General features: G+C 38.9%; 3 protein-coding genes across 5 annotated transcripts; all 3 read right to left on the bottom strand.

The window, feature by feature from the left end:
• Positions 1 to 2,379: 2,379 nt before the first annotated feature.
• Positions 2,380 to 4,815, bottom strand: LOC113582068 (dual specificity protein phosphatase 13-like). Of its 2 annotated transcripts, XR_003411122.2 has the most exons (5): positions 4,699 to 4,815; positions 3,995 to 4,123; positions 3,401 to 3,618; positions 2,818 to 3,129; positions 2,380 to 2,551 (listed from the first exon to the last, which is right to left on the bottom strand). XR_003411122.2 is itself a non-coding variant. In XM_027017636.2 (4 exons), coding segments are annotated over exons 1-4 (561 nt in total). In that variant the 5' UTR covers positions 4,701 to 4,815; the 3' UTR covers positions 2,380 to 2,917. The 2 variants fall into 2 exon arrangements, 1 of the variants encoding a protein (XP_026873437.2); XM_027017636.2 differs by having other exon boundaries at positions 2,380 to 3,129.
• Positions 4,816 to 6,968: 2,153 nt separating this feature from the next.
• zgc:153981 (dual specificity protein phosphatase family protein) lies at positions 6,969 to 10,874 on the bottom strand. Its single transcript, XM_027017647.2, has 3 exons — positions 10,218 to 10,874; positions 9,720 to 9,937; positions 6,969 to 8,807 (listed from the first exon to the last, which is right to left on the bottom strand). Exons 1-3 carry the CDS (start codon positions 10,340 to 10,342, stop codon positions 8,596 to 8,598), a joined length of 555 nt encoding a protein of 184 aa, XP_026873448.2. The 5' UTR covers positions 10,343 to 10,874; the 3' UTR covers positions 6,969 to 8,595.
• On the bottom strand, positions 10,852 to 12,139 carry si:ch211-223p8.8 (dual specificity protein phosphatase 13A family protein). 2 transcript variants are annotated; one of them, XM_027017646.2, is made up of 3 exons: positions 11,935 to 12,139; positions 11,630 to 11,847; positions 10,852 to 11,073 (listed from the first exon to the last, which is right to left on the bottom strand). In XM_027017646.2, the coding sequence occupies exons 1-3, from the start codon at positions 12,084 to 12,086 to the stop codon at positions 10,871 to 10,873; spliced, it is 573 nt and encodes a 190-aa protein (XP_026873447.2). In that variant the 5' UTR covers positions 12,087 to 12,139; the 3' UTR covers positions 10,852 to 10,870. The 2 variants fall into 2 exon arrangements, 1 of the variants encoding a protein (XP_026873447.2); XR_003411123.2 differs by lacking the exon at positions 11,630 to 11,847 and having other exon boundaries at positions 10,988 to 11,073; positions 11,935 to 12,024.
• Positions 12,140 to 12,545: the final 406 nt, after the last annotated feature.

Below are 12,545 nucleotides of genomic sequence, written 5' to 3'. Positions count from 1 at the left end.
CATCTTGTACTCTAACTCATGTTCCATTTGTCTTGTTTAAGAAAAGAAACCTCCCTACCACAGAACAGGAGATAGCTGGACATTTTTGCATATGTATAAATAATATAAATAGGGTCAACATATGTGGAAACATTAGTATTTTGGCCTCATGACAAGTCATGTTTTTTGGATATGGCATATCTGCTAAAGGGCCAGAAAGTGCATCTCCTGGCCCGTAGGACAAGCCAGGCTGGGCTCAATTCCACCGGCCCCTTCTTCTCTCGTCACGCTGCCGGCTGGGAGACCTTCTACTGGCAGCTGGCCTTCCTGAGGCCCAGTGACTAAAAAGAGTCCAATTTGACAAAAATAGGAAATCTCGGCAGAGCAGGACTTGTAATTTAATCCAAAAGGTGTTTCCTTTTTGAGCCGACTTTAACAGAGTTTCTGTAATACGAGCTTGGCTGCTCTAAATGGGATGGTAATTGCTTTTTCACTTCCCAGATATGTGAAAAAGACACATGAATCATCTCTGCAGAGAGAGTTTTCAGAGCCATCAGCGCTGCATGTTTTCTCCCTCACATCCTCAGTCCTCGCCATCACTCACCTTGACAGGGAGGTCATTAAACGGATCGTGTTGGATTCCTTTTATTGTTTTGTCAGGTTCACTTATTCCTTCAACCTTGAAATCTCTCTTCTTCCCCGACTAATGTGGTTGCATTGTTTCAGATATGCTTCAGGTCTTAATTTTCATAAATCTAAAATCATAAGACACATGCACAAATAGTGTTTGCCACCCACAAGTCTATCCAACCTAATGCTTTATGTACTTTTTGAGGCATTTGCAACCTTAAATGAAATGTAACCTATGTCAACATTGTAGAAAAATGGGAAAATGTTCACAGTATGAGAGGGGAAGGAGTTATTCATAGCTTGTACCTGAGATAACACCCTCGAGGAGAAGTTATTTATAATCCTCTTGAATTAAAATTGTGGGCACACTAAACCCCACAGTGGACATGGTGCTTGTGTTAATTTTCACACAGTCTGTGAATTGGGGTCATACGTTTTCTACAAACCTCAAAGTGAATTTGCCAGAAGTTGTATTTGCTATTTTGTATGAATTCTCTCCTTTCTGGGGTTCATGGGTCTGGCCAGTTCTTTGAAAATTGGCAGAATGGTTGGGCAGAAGTCTCCTTTCAAGGAGTGATGATGGCTTCAGTGAGGGTGAAACATGGCAAGACCGTGATGGCAGTGAGCAGGCTCATTGTGGACAGGAGACTGCTACTTGGTGGCACAAATACATTGCTTCTCCATTTTTCAAAAAACATTGTCGGTCACTGACATGGTCTTACTCAGCTGTCGCCTCACAATCTATCCTCACTCATTTTGAAAATCTGAAGGAGTCAGATATGCCAGACTTTCCATTTTGTGCAGCATCAGTGCAGGTAGAAGAGGAGCTGAAATACTTTGAAGAAACTGAAGCCTCCAGGCATAACCAACCACCTCTCTGCCTGAGGAGACAGGAATGTGATGTGGCCCATCAGCCAAGCTAATGATACGCACAAGCCTCAGTTCACAGTCCATGCCTTTTTCGCATATTATACACTTAAATGATGTGGTTACGACACATTAAAATCATCTGTCTTTCTAGAAATTTTGATAATAACCCAGTTAAATCAATTTAATTTATTGCTCATGTAGGTCCTTACCATTCCTATAATTCATTTGAGCTGATAAAGTTTGTTTGCCTATGAATATAGGGTGCACAGGTTGTGTGGTGTTATCTTGGACAGTGCTGATATTTGGTGTGTGTCTGTTTTGCTCAGGGATGGATGAACACCAAGACACTGTGATAGGTCATTACTCATTCATCCCCTACATACTGGCTGGGCAAAACCCGACTGACAGGTCTGGAGGGCAGGCCGTTTGTCCACAGCAGACACTGCAGGTCAGATATAGATGATGTCTCATACTGCGTCTGGCATGTGGAGCTTCAAGATTTGTCTTCAGGAGCTACTCTGGAGAGGAAAATCTTAACACTCAAAAAAGCATCAAATCGAAATGCTGCATTGCAGAATTAATTTGCTAGTTAATAAAATGCGAGTGTGATGTGGGGGTGTACATGTGACTTGACTGTTACTGTTGATGCAAATCAATTAAGCACATCAGTCTTGCAATTCTGCCTCTACAGTCACAATGTCTACATACAAAGGATGACACTGCATGTTTCCTGTAAATTTTCAGATATTTATTTATATAAACATGCAAGGAATCTTTATCTATTCATTCTACTTTATCTACGTATTAATGCAGATATATATATATATATATATATATATATATATATATATATATATATATATATATATATATATATATATAAAATGTATTATTATTTTTTAATAAATAGCCAGATAGTTCATAGGAAAAAACAGTGGATTATACCACACATGGATTGTGTGGCCAAACATGGCCAAACATATAAACAGTATTAAAGCATATGATAACCATTAGAGAGGCTGTGCAGGGGATCAGGCCTTCAAGACATCCAGCCATGCAGGCTGCTCTGGCCCTGTGTTCACATAATGAAGAGCATGCCACAAGCATCTCATGTCACAAGAGTTGAAAAAAACATTTAAACACATGCTCAGAGACTCCTTCTGGAAGAAGTTCAAAGCACATGCCATCTGGAAGGAACTAAAAAAAACCCTGCCATTTATTTTGCAACCCTGTTGCCCTTTGGAAGTTAATAACTGTTTATGAGCCAACGATTCAATTGCCCCTCCAATATCCAGTTTGCTACTGTCATGAAAGGCATATTGGTAAATGAAATCTTACCTGATAGGTTTGGGAACAGAGGGCTAAAACCCAGAGGGTTGTACTTTTGAAGATTTTGAAGGCTTTGTCACATCATTGTTGAATTTCTATTTACAGTGCTTTAAGCTTCTAGCTTTCTTTTCCTTTCACGGACGAGGCGCATGTCGAGGTGACGGAGCTGATTGATGAAGCCAGGGTTTGGGCAGATGTCTCTGTGCTGCCGGACCACTCGCACTGCCTCCAGTAAGGTCAGCTCCTCACAGATCATGAGAAAAGCCAAGACGAGTGTGGCGGAGCGGCTGACTCCCATCAAGCAATGGACAAACACTCTCCCTGAAATGGAAGAAATGTACTGGTCCACAATGAAGCCAAGTGGTATTTCAAAAGGTGTGACAATGATGGCACTTGCTTGATATGATGCCTGCTTAAAAAATGTGCTGATTTTAAACATGCCTGATTTGATTGAAAACAACTATTTAGCAGGGAAGTACACTGGATAGTGTCTATAATAAATAATGAACCAATTATTGTATATTTTAGGACAGTCAGTTGCTGCAATTCTCATGCATATTGCTATTTCTGTGCAGTCTGCTGTGAAACCTGCCTTTGCTGGATAATGCAGCATGTATAAACCTTGCTGTTGGGTAGAAGAATACACTTATGATGAAGTCACTGGAATCATCTGCCTCCACCCCATAGTAATTTATAGCCATGTCTCTGTAGAAGCGAGGCCCAGTGTTCACATGAGGGGGGCTGCTGGCAGCATTCACAATGTGGGTGATGCCCATACTGTGCAGCAGTGACTTGTCACGGGCTGCAACCCTGCAGATAAATACAAAGGTGCTTCCAGTGTAATATCTTTTTTCTAAGAAGGGTTTACACTCACATGGCAACAGTGGTCAAGAATTGCACTAATTCTTTACTACTCGAAACAATTCCTGCACTGAATCACACCATGTGAAGGTGGCAAATGTGCTGAATTCAGTGGTTCTATACCCGTGCTTTAGTGCACTCCTTTTTCAGCAGTTTTAAGTATGAGTGGGCTGGGAGTTGATCTGCTAGTGTATACAAACCTGTCAGTAAAGCAGCTAACTCCTAGCCTTATAGGACAGTGCACACCTGTATATTCATCTGGGTTCTCAACCTGCTACTTTGTGCAAGTGTCTCATGAACGGCCGGTCTGCTTCCTGGTACATACTCATTGCCAATATACACACTGGGCCACACTTGGTTGACATGTCCAGTGGGGTGTCTGTCAGCCAACAGGAAGTCCTCCAGTTCTGCGATGGATGGTGTTTCATAGGCACTCAGCTCCTTAAGAGACATCCTGGTATATAATGCACATAAAACATCTGTATACACATTTTGTCCTTAGATTTTGAGTCTTTTTAATGTTAATGGATAGAGAGATGCATTCTATGTGTGTATAGCATGTGTATTAAATGTATTTCTATAAAGGGAAATGTTTATGTTGTTGATGATAAAATTGCATCATGAGTTATTATGCCAGTACCTGCACAAAGTACATTACTCTATTTGGCATTACCAACATGATATTCCCCTAAAACCAGTTCACTCTCTGTCTTTATTTTAGTTGAATTATCAGACGGGTTAAGCCCACTTGAGGCCAAAGCTTATGAGACCTGCCCGTTGCTAAGGGGCTGAGAGTGTGGCGACACAGCTCGCAACAGCATTAAAGTGAACAGAAAGCTTTTTTCTGGCAGTTTACCCCACTCAGCATTCACTGACTCTCATGGCAAGTAATGATTTTGGGCTGTGTTTACAGCTTGTAGGTGGAGAGGAAAATGTTAAGTGGAATGCCAGCACTACAAGCATTTCACACAGGTTAGTTTCCATAAATGTTTTCTGGAGCTCAAAAATTCTCTACCCCTGTGAACTTACATTTTTCAGCTTCTGTCTCTTCTCCCCTCTTTCAGATCATCTGCTTCTTTCTCCTTGGTCAGGGACGTTGTCGACAAGCCAGTCCACAGATATGTCTCTGGAGGTTGTTTCCTTTTTTAAATGGTGTATAATTATAAACCTCCATGGCTACAAAAGCCCCTTCCAGGTCTTAGTGGGCAGCCTGGTTTGCTTTTAGAAACCTCGTAAGCGCTCTCTCTCTCTCTCTCTCTCTCTCTCTTGCTTTTCTCTCTCTCTCTCTCTCTCTCTCTCTCTCTCTCTCTCTCTCTCTCTCTCTCTCTCTCTGTCAGTACTTACTGGTGTTAATGTTACATGTGTGCAAAGCCCTGCCTGAGTGTTTCTCTGATCTTGACTGTGTGCACAATATATACAGTAAAACTCGCATTACTGCCAAAATGTCTGTGCCAATCATGTCTGTTCATTCTTGTGCTGAATGAGGTTATGCTTGTGTGTTAGTGCATTTTACATATCAGTGTATTTTATGCCTTTATTTTTGGCTTGTGTTAAGGGTAGTGTAAACTTGTAAAGCCAACATTTGTGATAAATATCTCCCACTTCCAGCTGTGGTCCTTACCTGCTGAAGTGTGCTAGGGAAATGTCCTATATTACGAGCTCCTCTGTCTGCCAGTGAAATGTGCTTTAAGGCCCATGGTAATTACTACTTTATGAAGTCTGTAAAAGAGAATTAACAGCACTGGGTGTGAAAGCCACACAAACTTGTTTCTGTTCAGGATCTGCTTTTACTGTAATGTGATACATGAAACAATTCAGTCCACTGTGTAATCATATGTACTGTAGTTGCTGTTAATTTGTTGCTATTAAAGTCCTTGTCTTGTATGTCAGGTGTGTATCTATACTGTTCCAAAGTAGTAATAATGCAAATGCCCAGGAGAAGCATATATGTTTCTTTTATGTTAATGGATAATGCTATGGATGCCTTATTAAGCACTCATTTGCTCCAGTACCTTACTGATGGGATTTCCAAGCCATTCATTAACAGCAGTGAACAGCAAAGCAATTTGTTAAAATGTTTTAAAAAATAAATTAAGTACTTCAAAGCTGCATGATTTATGTGTATATTTAAGAATGTGTATGTATGTTTTCCCTTAGCAATATGCAACACATACATTTGACTTATACTGTATCTTTGGACTAGAGAGTAATTAGAATAGTAAAATTGACACTTGCATCTACTTTCTGTGGTACTCGAGTTAATGCATTGATCAATAACCCCTGCAGCAGTTCCAGGGAAGAGAAGCAGACCTGAGCTATACCAAGCAACATCTGTCCCCTGATACACATGGCAGGCCAAGGAACTAAAGTCACTTCCTAACTTCTCTACTTCTTAGCCACTACCATGATTTATCAACATCTACTTCATGCCAAACAACTAATCAGGATGCAAAGTCGTGTAGTAATTGAACGTTCTCCAAAGGAGCTCTGAAGTGATCTGAAGTGAGTCTCTGGCTTCCTCTGGTTTGTGCAGCTGCAGGTTGAGCTGTCAGAGCTGCTGCAGAATGGGAGAGGCAGGGGGAAATTGGCCTCTGTCTGCTGATGGCTCATACAGGCTAATATTACCCCATCACACTCCAGCAGCCTAGAGGGTTGGTGTCAAACACACACCCACTTCTAAAGGCTGCTGGGTTACTGTAGCTCAGCACCAACCTCCTGAGCTAATCAATTTTAATTTCTCATCTGAAATTAATTAGTTAATAATTTTAATAAAAATAAAGCAAAAATAAATAATAAAAATGTTTGTATCACATCTGAAGCTGTATTTTGTTTCTTCTCTCAGAGTCATGCAAAAATAAACAACTACTGGTACAATTAAAAATCACTCTATGAGCAGATGTAAAAAATTTATGATCTCACAAGATTTTCTGTTACCTGTTTGCTACCTCAGTTGAGAAACTGTGGCCAGACTGCTCTCATCTTGTTTAAAGTGGGGCACTGCCCTCTGCTGGACACATTCAATACCACAAACAGCTGTGTGAGTTCTACTCTTCTAATGCCTTTGAAAGGAACATTATTATTAAGGATTCCTATATATGTCATCATTCTGAGCTTAGGTGATCCTTAGTTAAAAATAATGAATACTAAATGTACTTTGATTCTAATTTTATAACACACTGTTAAATATTTGTAAATACCTATATGCACCTGCATCCAAAATATTGAGTTCAGAAAGTAAGAATGGAAGGAATTTATTTTGTCATTTCAAACGAGTTAAATTAACCAGCTTTTTTCCATTGCACATTTGAATATTTACTTTATTGGGTATCAAATTACATAAAAGACTTGGCATCACTGGTTGGCTCTTTGCTTATCATGTTTAAGTCATGGCTTTGTATGCAAATACCACTTAACTGAGTATTCATTTCTGCCACAAGACTCTAGCTCATGCTTCATAGTGTGTTATCAGACTGTGGCTTAGAATCCTCAGAGAAGCGGATCATAAAACCCCATTAGAACACATATTTTCTCTGGGGGATTACTGTAGGCCTGGTGATATAGGCCCAACTGGAGTCACTGTCTTCAACAGGAAGAGCTAATTTCATTATCTACCCTGTGTGAAACCATTTTTTTTCTTGCAAGCATAATTCCACAAACAGCATGAATCCAACAACAGGTTGGATTAGTCAGTCTGTGTTAACTACATTGCATTGTTAGTTCCACCTTGAAGTAAACTCTAATTGACTATTAATGTACTACTATTATGTCACAAAGAATTGTAGCTTGTGGATAATAGGAGATAGAAAGCTCTGTAGTTTAATATTAACTATTCCACAGAGGCACATAAATAGCATCATAAGATTATTTGGCAAATGATGCTTTATTTTCAGACTGTGTTTTTGTTGCATTTGTAAAGTAGTAGAAATTTTACTCCATGTATGACTGATTACATTTTATCTTTAGGGCTGTGTCCAGTAATGTTCCCAGCACAGTGAGAGCGGCTGGGGCAAACAAAGAGTGGTACCTGTTTAAAACATGGCCCACTGTAGCTTATTAATTAGAGGGTTACATTGTTTCCCAAAGCTACACATCCTATAATAACAAGACAAAATGTCATTTAAAATATCATTAACATTAAAATCTTACATTTTCCCCGAAAAAAATGAAAGTAATTAATTGGACTATTCATGTTTCAAGTCAAATACATTATTATAGTGTCAAACACAACAATAATTATTTACTCAAAGCTGATCCTTATATTTGATTCTTAGACTGTACATTTCATATATCAGCTTCCAAAATGCATTAGTCTAATCTGAAAAAATGACCAAAACAAATACTTACAACAATGTACAATGTATAGGGTAATTATTTAAAGCCTACATTTATATATAATCCCATGTTTATCACTATGGATTTTTCATGTAACCCTCCCCTGCATGTGCTTGAATAGAATGTGTCTGCTTCAAACATCTCCTTGCCTGGAGGCACATTTTTTCCACAATCTGGTGTTAAACTTGAGAGCTACATTTGTGGTGATTGACTCTGACTCAGCAGCTTGCCTAGTGGCACTCTTATCTGTTTCCTAGTTTGGAAGGCTGTTGCTCTTCTTGGTGGATTTAAGGCTGTGATGGCACTCAGTGTAAAAGGGGATCTAGGGCTCTCTGACAGGGAGTCTTTCTGTCAGTTCTAATATTGTTAATATATCTAATCATGACCCTATAAGTAGGGAAATATCCAGCCTGTATTCTGCAAGATAAACCTGCTTGTAAATAACATGTATAGTTTCATTTAAAATATGTTTTTACATTTAAATAATCCTATATACTTTGACATGGGGAAATATTTATGTATAAACAGTGTAAACAGTGGTTAGTCTCTTTTGCCACAGCATTAGACTGGAGTGTTCATAACAATGCTGTACTGTCAGAGGATTGGACATAGCATTCGTTTTCTCTGTAATTGGGTGTCCAGCTCAAGAAGGAGGAGCAGAAAGTTCCTGTTAGGATAAATAGCTCTTTTCTGTATGACCTTCTGAATTGCACCACGGAGAGTGAGATGATGATGTAACATAAGGTAAGCCAGAACCAGGGTCGATGAACGGCTCACTCCCATAATGCAATGCACAAGCACTTTTCCTGTAAGTAAAATAAACACACTGGAATTAGTATCAAAACAATAATATATTAATGTTTGATATCTACTACTTTTTTTGCTGCCTCTTCAAAATTCAAAATGTAGTAACATCTCAAGTACTAACTCACTGATGGGAATATATCTTTTCATCAGAGTAGGAAGTAACCTGTTTGTTACTCACCTGCTTTGGCTAGAACTATGAAACGTTCATAATATATCTTGTTAGTTCAGAATTCTGCTACTCATATCATCCTCCTCTCTCCATCCATGTCACCCCTGTTCTCAAAAATCTTCACTGGCTCTCCATAAAGGCTCATACAGACTATAAGACTCTGCTCCACACCATCAACTCTCCATGGATTGGCCCCCTTTCTGACCTGTCCCATCCCATTCGCTCCACCCGACCCCCGCATTCCTCCTCTGCTTGTCTCCTCTTCACTTCCCCTTTTCCTCTATCCACTGGTGGATTTCAGCTACCATCAGCTATGACATCCTGCCTGTGGAATACCTTCCCTCTACATTTCAGATTTCAGAACTCACTTAGCCACTTTCTCCATTTTTTCTTGTGAATTATTTTTATGTGTTGTCTAGTTTGCTGTTTGACACCTCTCACTCCCTCCATCTCTAATGTGTCCTGGATTAATGAATCCTTGAGAAAGCTGCATGAAAATATTATTATTATTATTTCCTCAAGTTACAATTAAAAAAATGTCATAAAACCTACAATAGCATGAATGAGACGATTGCATAATAGTGGTAGTATTGTCTTTGGGAGGGTAGCTCATATCTCAACAGTTCACCTGTGAAAATTAAATTATCTTCCTTTTATGGTGCTAAATACACAACATTTATAATGCTAAAACAGGTCTGCCATTGCTTAACCCAAATAATTCAGATAGTAGACCATGTCTTACCATTTTTCTTTTTTAGGGCTTTGTGAATGAAATCAGTCGCAGGTCGGAAGTGCGCGCTGAGGTCAAACTTCGAAGAGTCTTCTGCAGGGATCCCATAATAAACAAATGCATTGCCATAATAGCTCTGGTCGCCTATGCTGCCCTGTTTCGAATGTGCAGCATTCAATATGTGAGTGAACCCCATCTTCTTCAAAGCATTTCTGTTCTGAGCGATTTCACTGGAGAAAACAAGACACGATTACATTTCGGAAAAATGTACGTAGTAGTCTCACGCAGTGCCCTCAAAGAAATCACACCATTTTGTCAGAGAAACAAAGAAAACTTTAGAGTGTATTTATTCATTTTAATTCTAAATGTAAAGTGTCATACAGGATACAATGTAACTACGAGCTAACATATAATCTTAAATAAACGTAGACAATCATTTAACGGGATACAAAGCTGCTGCATGTATATGTATATAATAGACAATAATATACACAAATATGTAACACTTACACGTTCCCGATATACAAGTTCGGCCAGACCTCATCGATAGCAGTTAGATCAAGTTTGCATGTGTCCAGAATATTCTCCAATGCTTTGATATCGGCGAGTCCGTCTTTATTCTTCTGGGATGTCATTCTTATCTCTGAACTGGCAAAAAACAGCGGAAAAGATACTCTCGCGACGCCGTCCTTATTAAGTGTCACCCAGCGAGCTCCACGTCGTGTTCCAATAACACGCTTGATCCGTAGGAACAGGTGCTCTTTCTGCTTGACGGTCACCCGATCCCGCACTCCCACAGAACAGTCAGAGGAAAATCATGCAGCGTTTGACGAGTGAAGCGAGGAGCCTGGGTCGAGCGATGAGGCATATTCTCCGCCAGTGACAGTGAGTGCAGGGCGGAGGGAAAGCCTGTGCATGGGCGCATTGTGTGCGACGGAAAGGAGGACGACAACAGCAGTGGCATTGTTGCTTATATTGTTGATAACAGCCGCTCCAGAGCAACCAGATTCAGAAGACAAACTACATTGACATACTATTTCAAAAGTGTTGCAAAGAAATTTGGCTTTGATAGTCAAAAAATATATTGCGCACATTGAACTATGAGGAAGAGCATCGAGTAATTTTAGAGCTGAAGAATTTGGCTAGTCTTCTGTATGTCAAAGTCACTCATTCTGAGATTTTCTTTGTAATTTGGAATTCAGGGTTATAAGCTGCCTAAGAAATCCTCGATTTGGAAAAATCCATCTCTTCTCTTTAACTTTCTGGATAGCGTCCACCAATGTGTAATCGTGATAGATCATTAAATAAGCCAAGACCAGGGTCGCAGAGCGACTCACTCCAACAGCACAGTGTACAAAAATCTTGGCTGGGGAAGAAGCAATGTAAACGTCAGTAAAAGTGTAGCTAACTAAGATAAGAATATGTATCCACTTTATTTGAATAGCAGAATAAACTGATGAAAACTGTAAGAGTTTCCAACCCAAGTTAGAGTCCTAACACAACCAGCTCTTTCAAAAAAAATTTTTTTTAAATGCTATAATGTGGTAAGAAAAAAAACAAAAAAACTTGGTGTCCAAATGATCATAAATGTATTAAAACAATGTACAGAATAAAACGCTGAAAGAATATAGTACATGTAGAGAGAAGTAGTCCAAAATGCAGTGAAGTACACAAGGATTCATCATTTCAGCACTTTGCTTGCACAGCTGATGAAGGACCTCTGTCAGTAATATACTGTTTCTCTCAATTTTGGCTACCAATACGTCTTTTCCCCACAATAATTTACAATTTGTTTAGCTATTTATTACTAGCTGGTGATTTTACAATTTGAAAATGTTTTCACATTACATGTTATTATTTACCCAAACTTTTGCCATAGCAAAGGTTTTTCAAAACTTCAGTACATTTGAAATTTACTATACCTCCTGCAGTGCTGAGCGCCTGATGAATGTATTTTGATGAAGGGTAGAAAAAAACTGACATGTCAAATGTAGGAAGATCATTAGCTGCCACTCCATAATACTTCACTGTTGTGCCATAGAAATCATCACTTCCTTTGCAACACATTTTACCATGAGCAGCATTCAGAACATGGGTAATACCGAGTCTCCAAAGACCATATCTATCATGAGACATATACCTGTAAAAAATGTCACATTTATTATACAATAGGAGATTACTGATCATGGAAGCTGTAACATCTTATAACAAATATTAACAGACTTACATGTTTCCCAGAAATAAATTGGGCCAGACTTCATCAACATGATTACATGAAAGCTGACCTTCATGTAACATGTCCTCCAACTGTTCGATATTTGGAGATTCACATGGAATGGAAAGGCAATTTTCTCCATTGCTGCTTTTATGAGAACCCATCCTCTCAGTGTTCAGTGTTGACAGAGATTTGTTGTGCTCCTACAAGTCTTGCTTGCTGAATGACATGGCCAGGTGTTAGATCATTGCATTAACTCATGTTTTCCAGTAGATGTCAGTGTGTTTGCACTTACGCTTTTTTGTCTAAATTGTCATTGAGTGTGGGTGTGATTTCATGTATTAAATTATTTAAACATGATAGCTTAGACAATTTGAGCAATATGGTTTAATTTGGATGGTTTCTTGGTAGGCCAAATTCATACCATCATAAAACAGAGTAATGAAGTGGAAACAATAAAACCTGTTGTCTTGAAACATTATGTCGAAATGTTCCCTAAAAGACAGAAGTTAAACATCATAAGCACAATAGAAAACGTAAAGGAGCAATAGATCATTTTTACGATCAAAACGTAGCAAAGTAGATTTATGAAAGTGATTATTTATTTATTTATTTATTTATTT

This window comes from Electrophorus electricus, chromosome 11 (genome assembly GCF_013358815.1).
Source record: "Electrophorus electricus isolate fEleEle1 chromosome 11, fEleEle1.pri, whole genome shotgun sequence".
Lineage (NCBI taxonomy): Eukaryota > Metazoa > Chordata > Actinopteri > Gymnotiformes > Gymnotidae > Electrophorus > Electrophorus electricus.
This window is presented reverse-complemented; position numbering and strand designations above follow the sequence as displayed.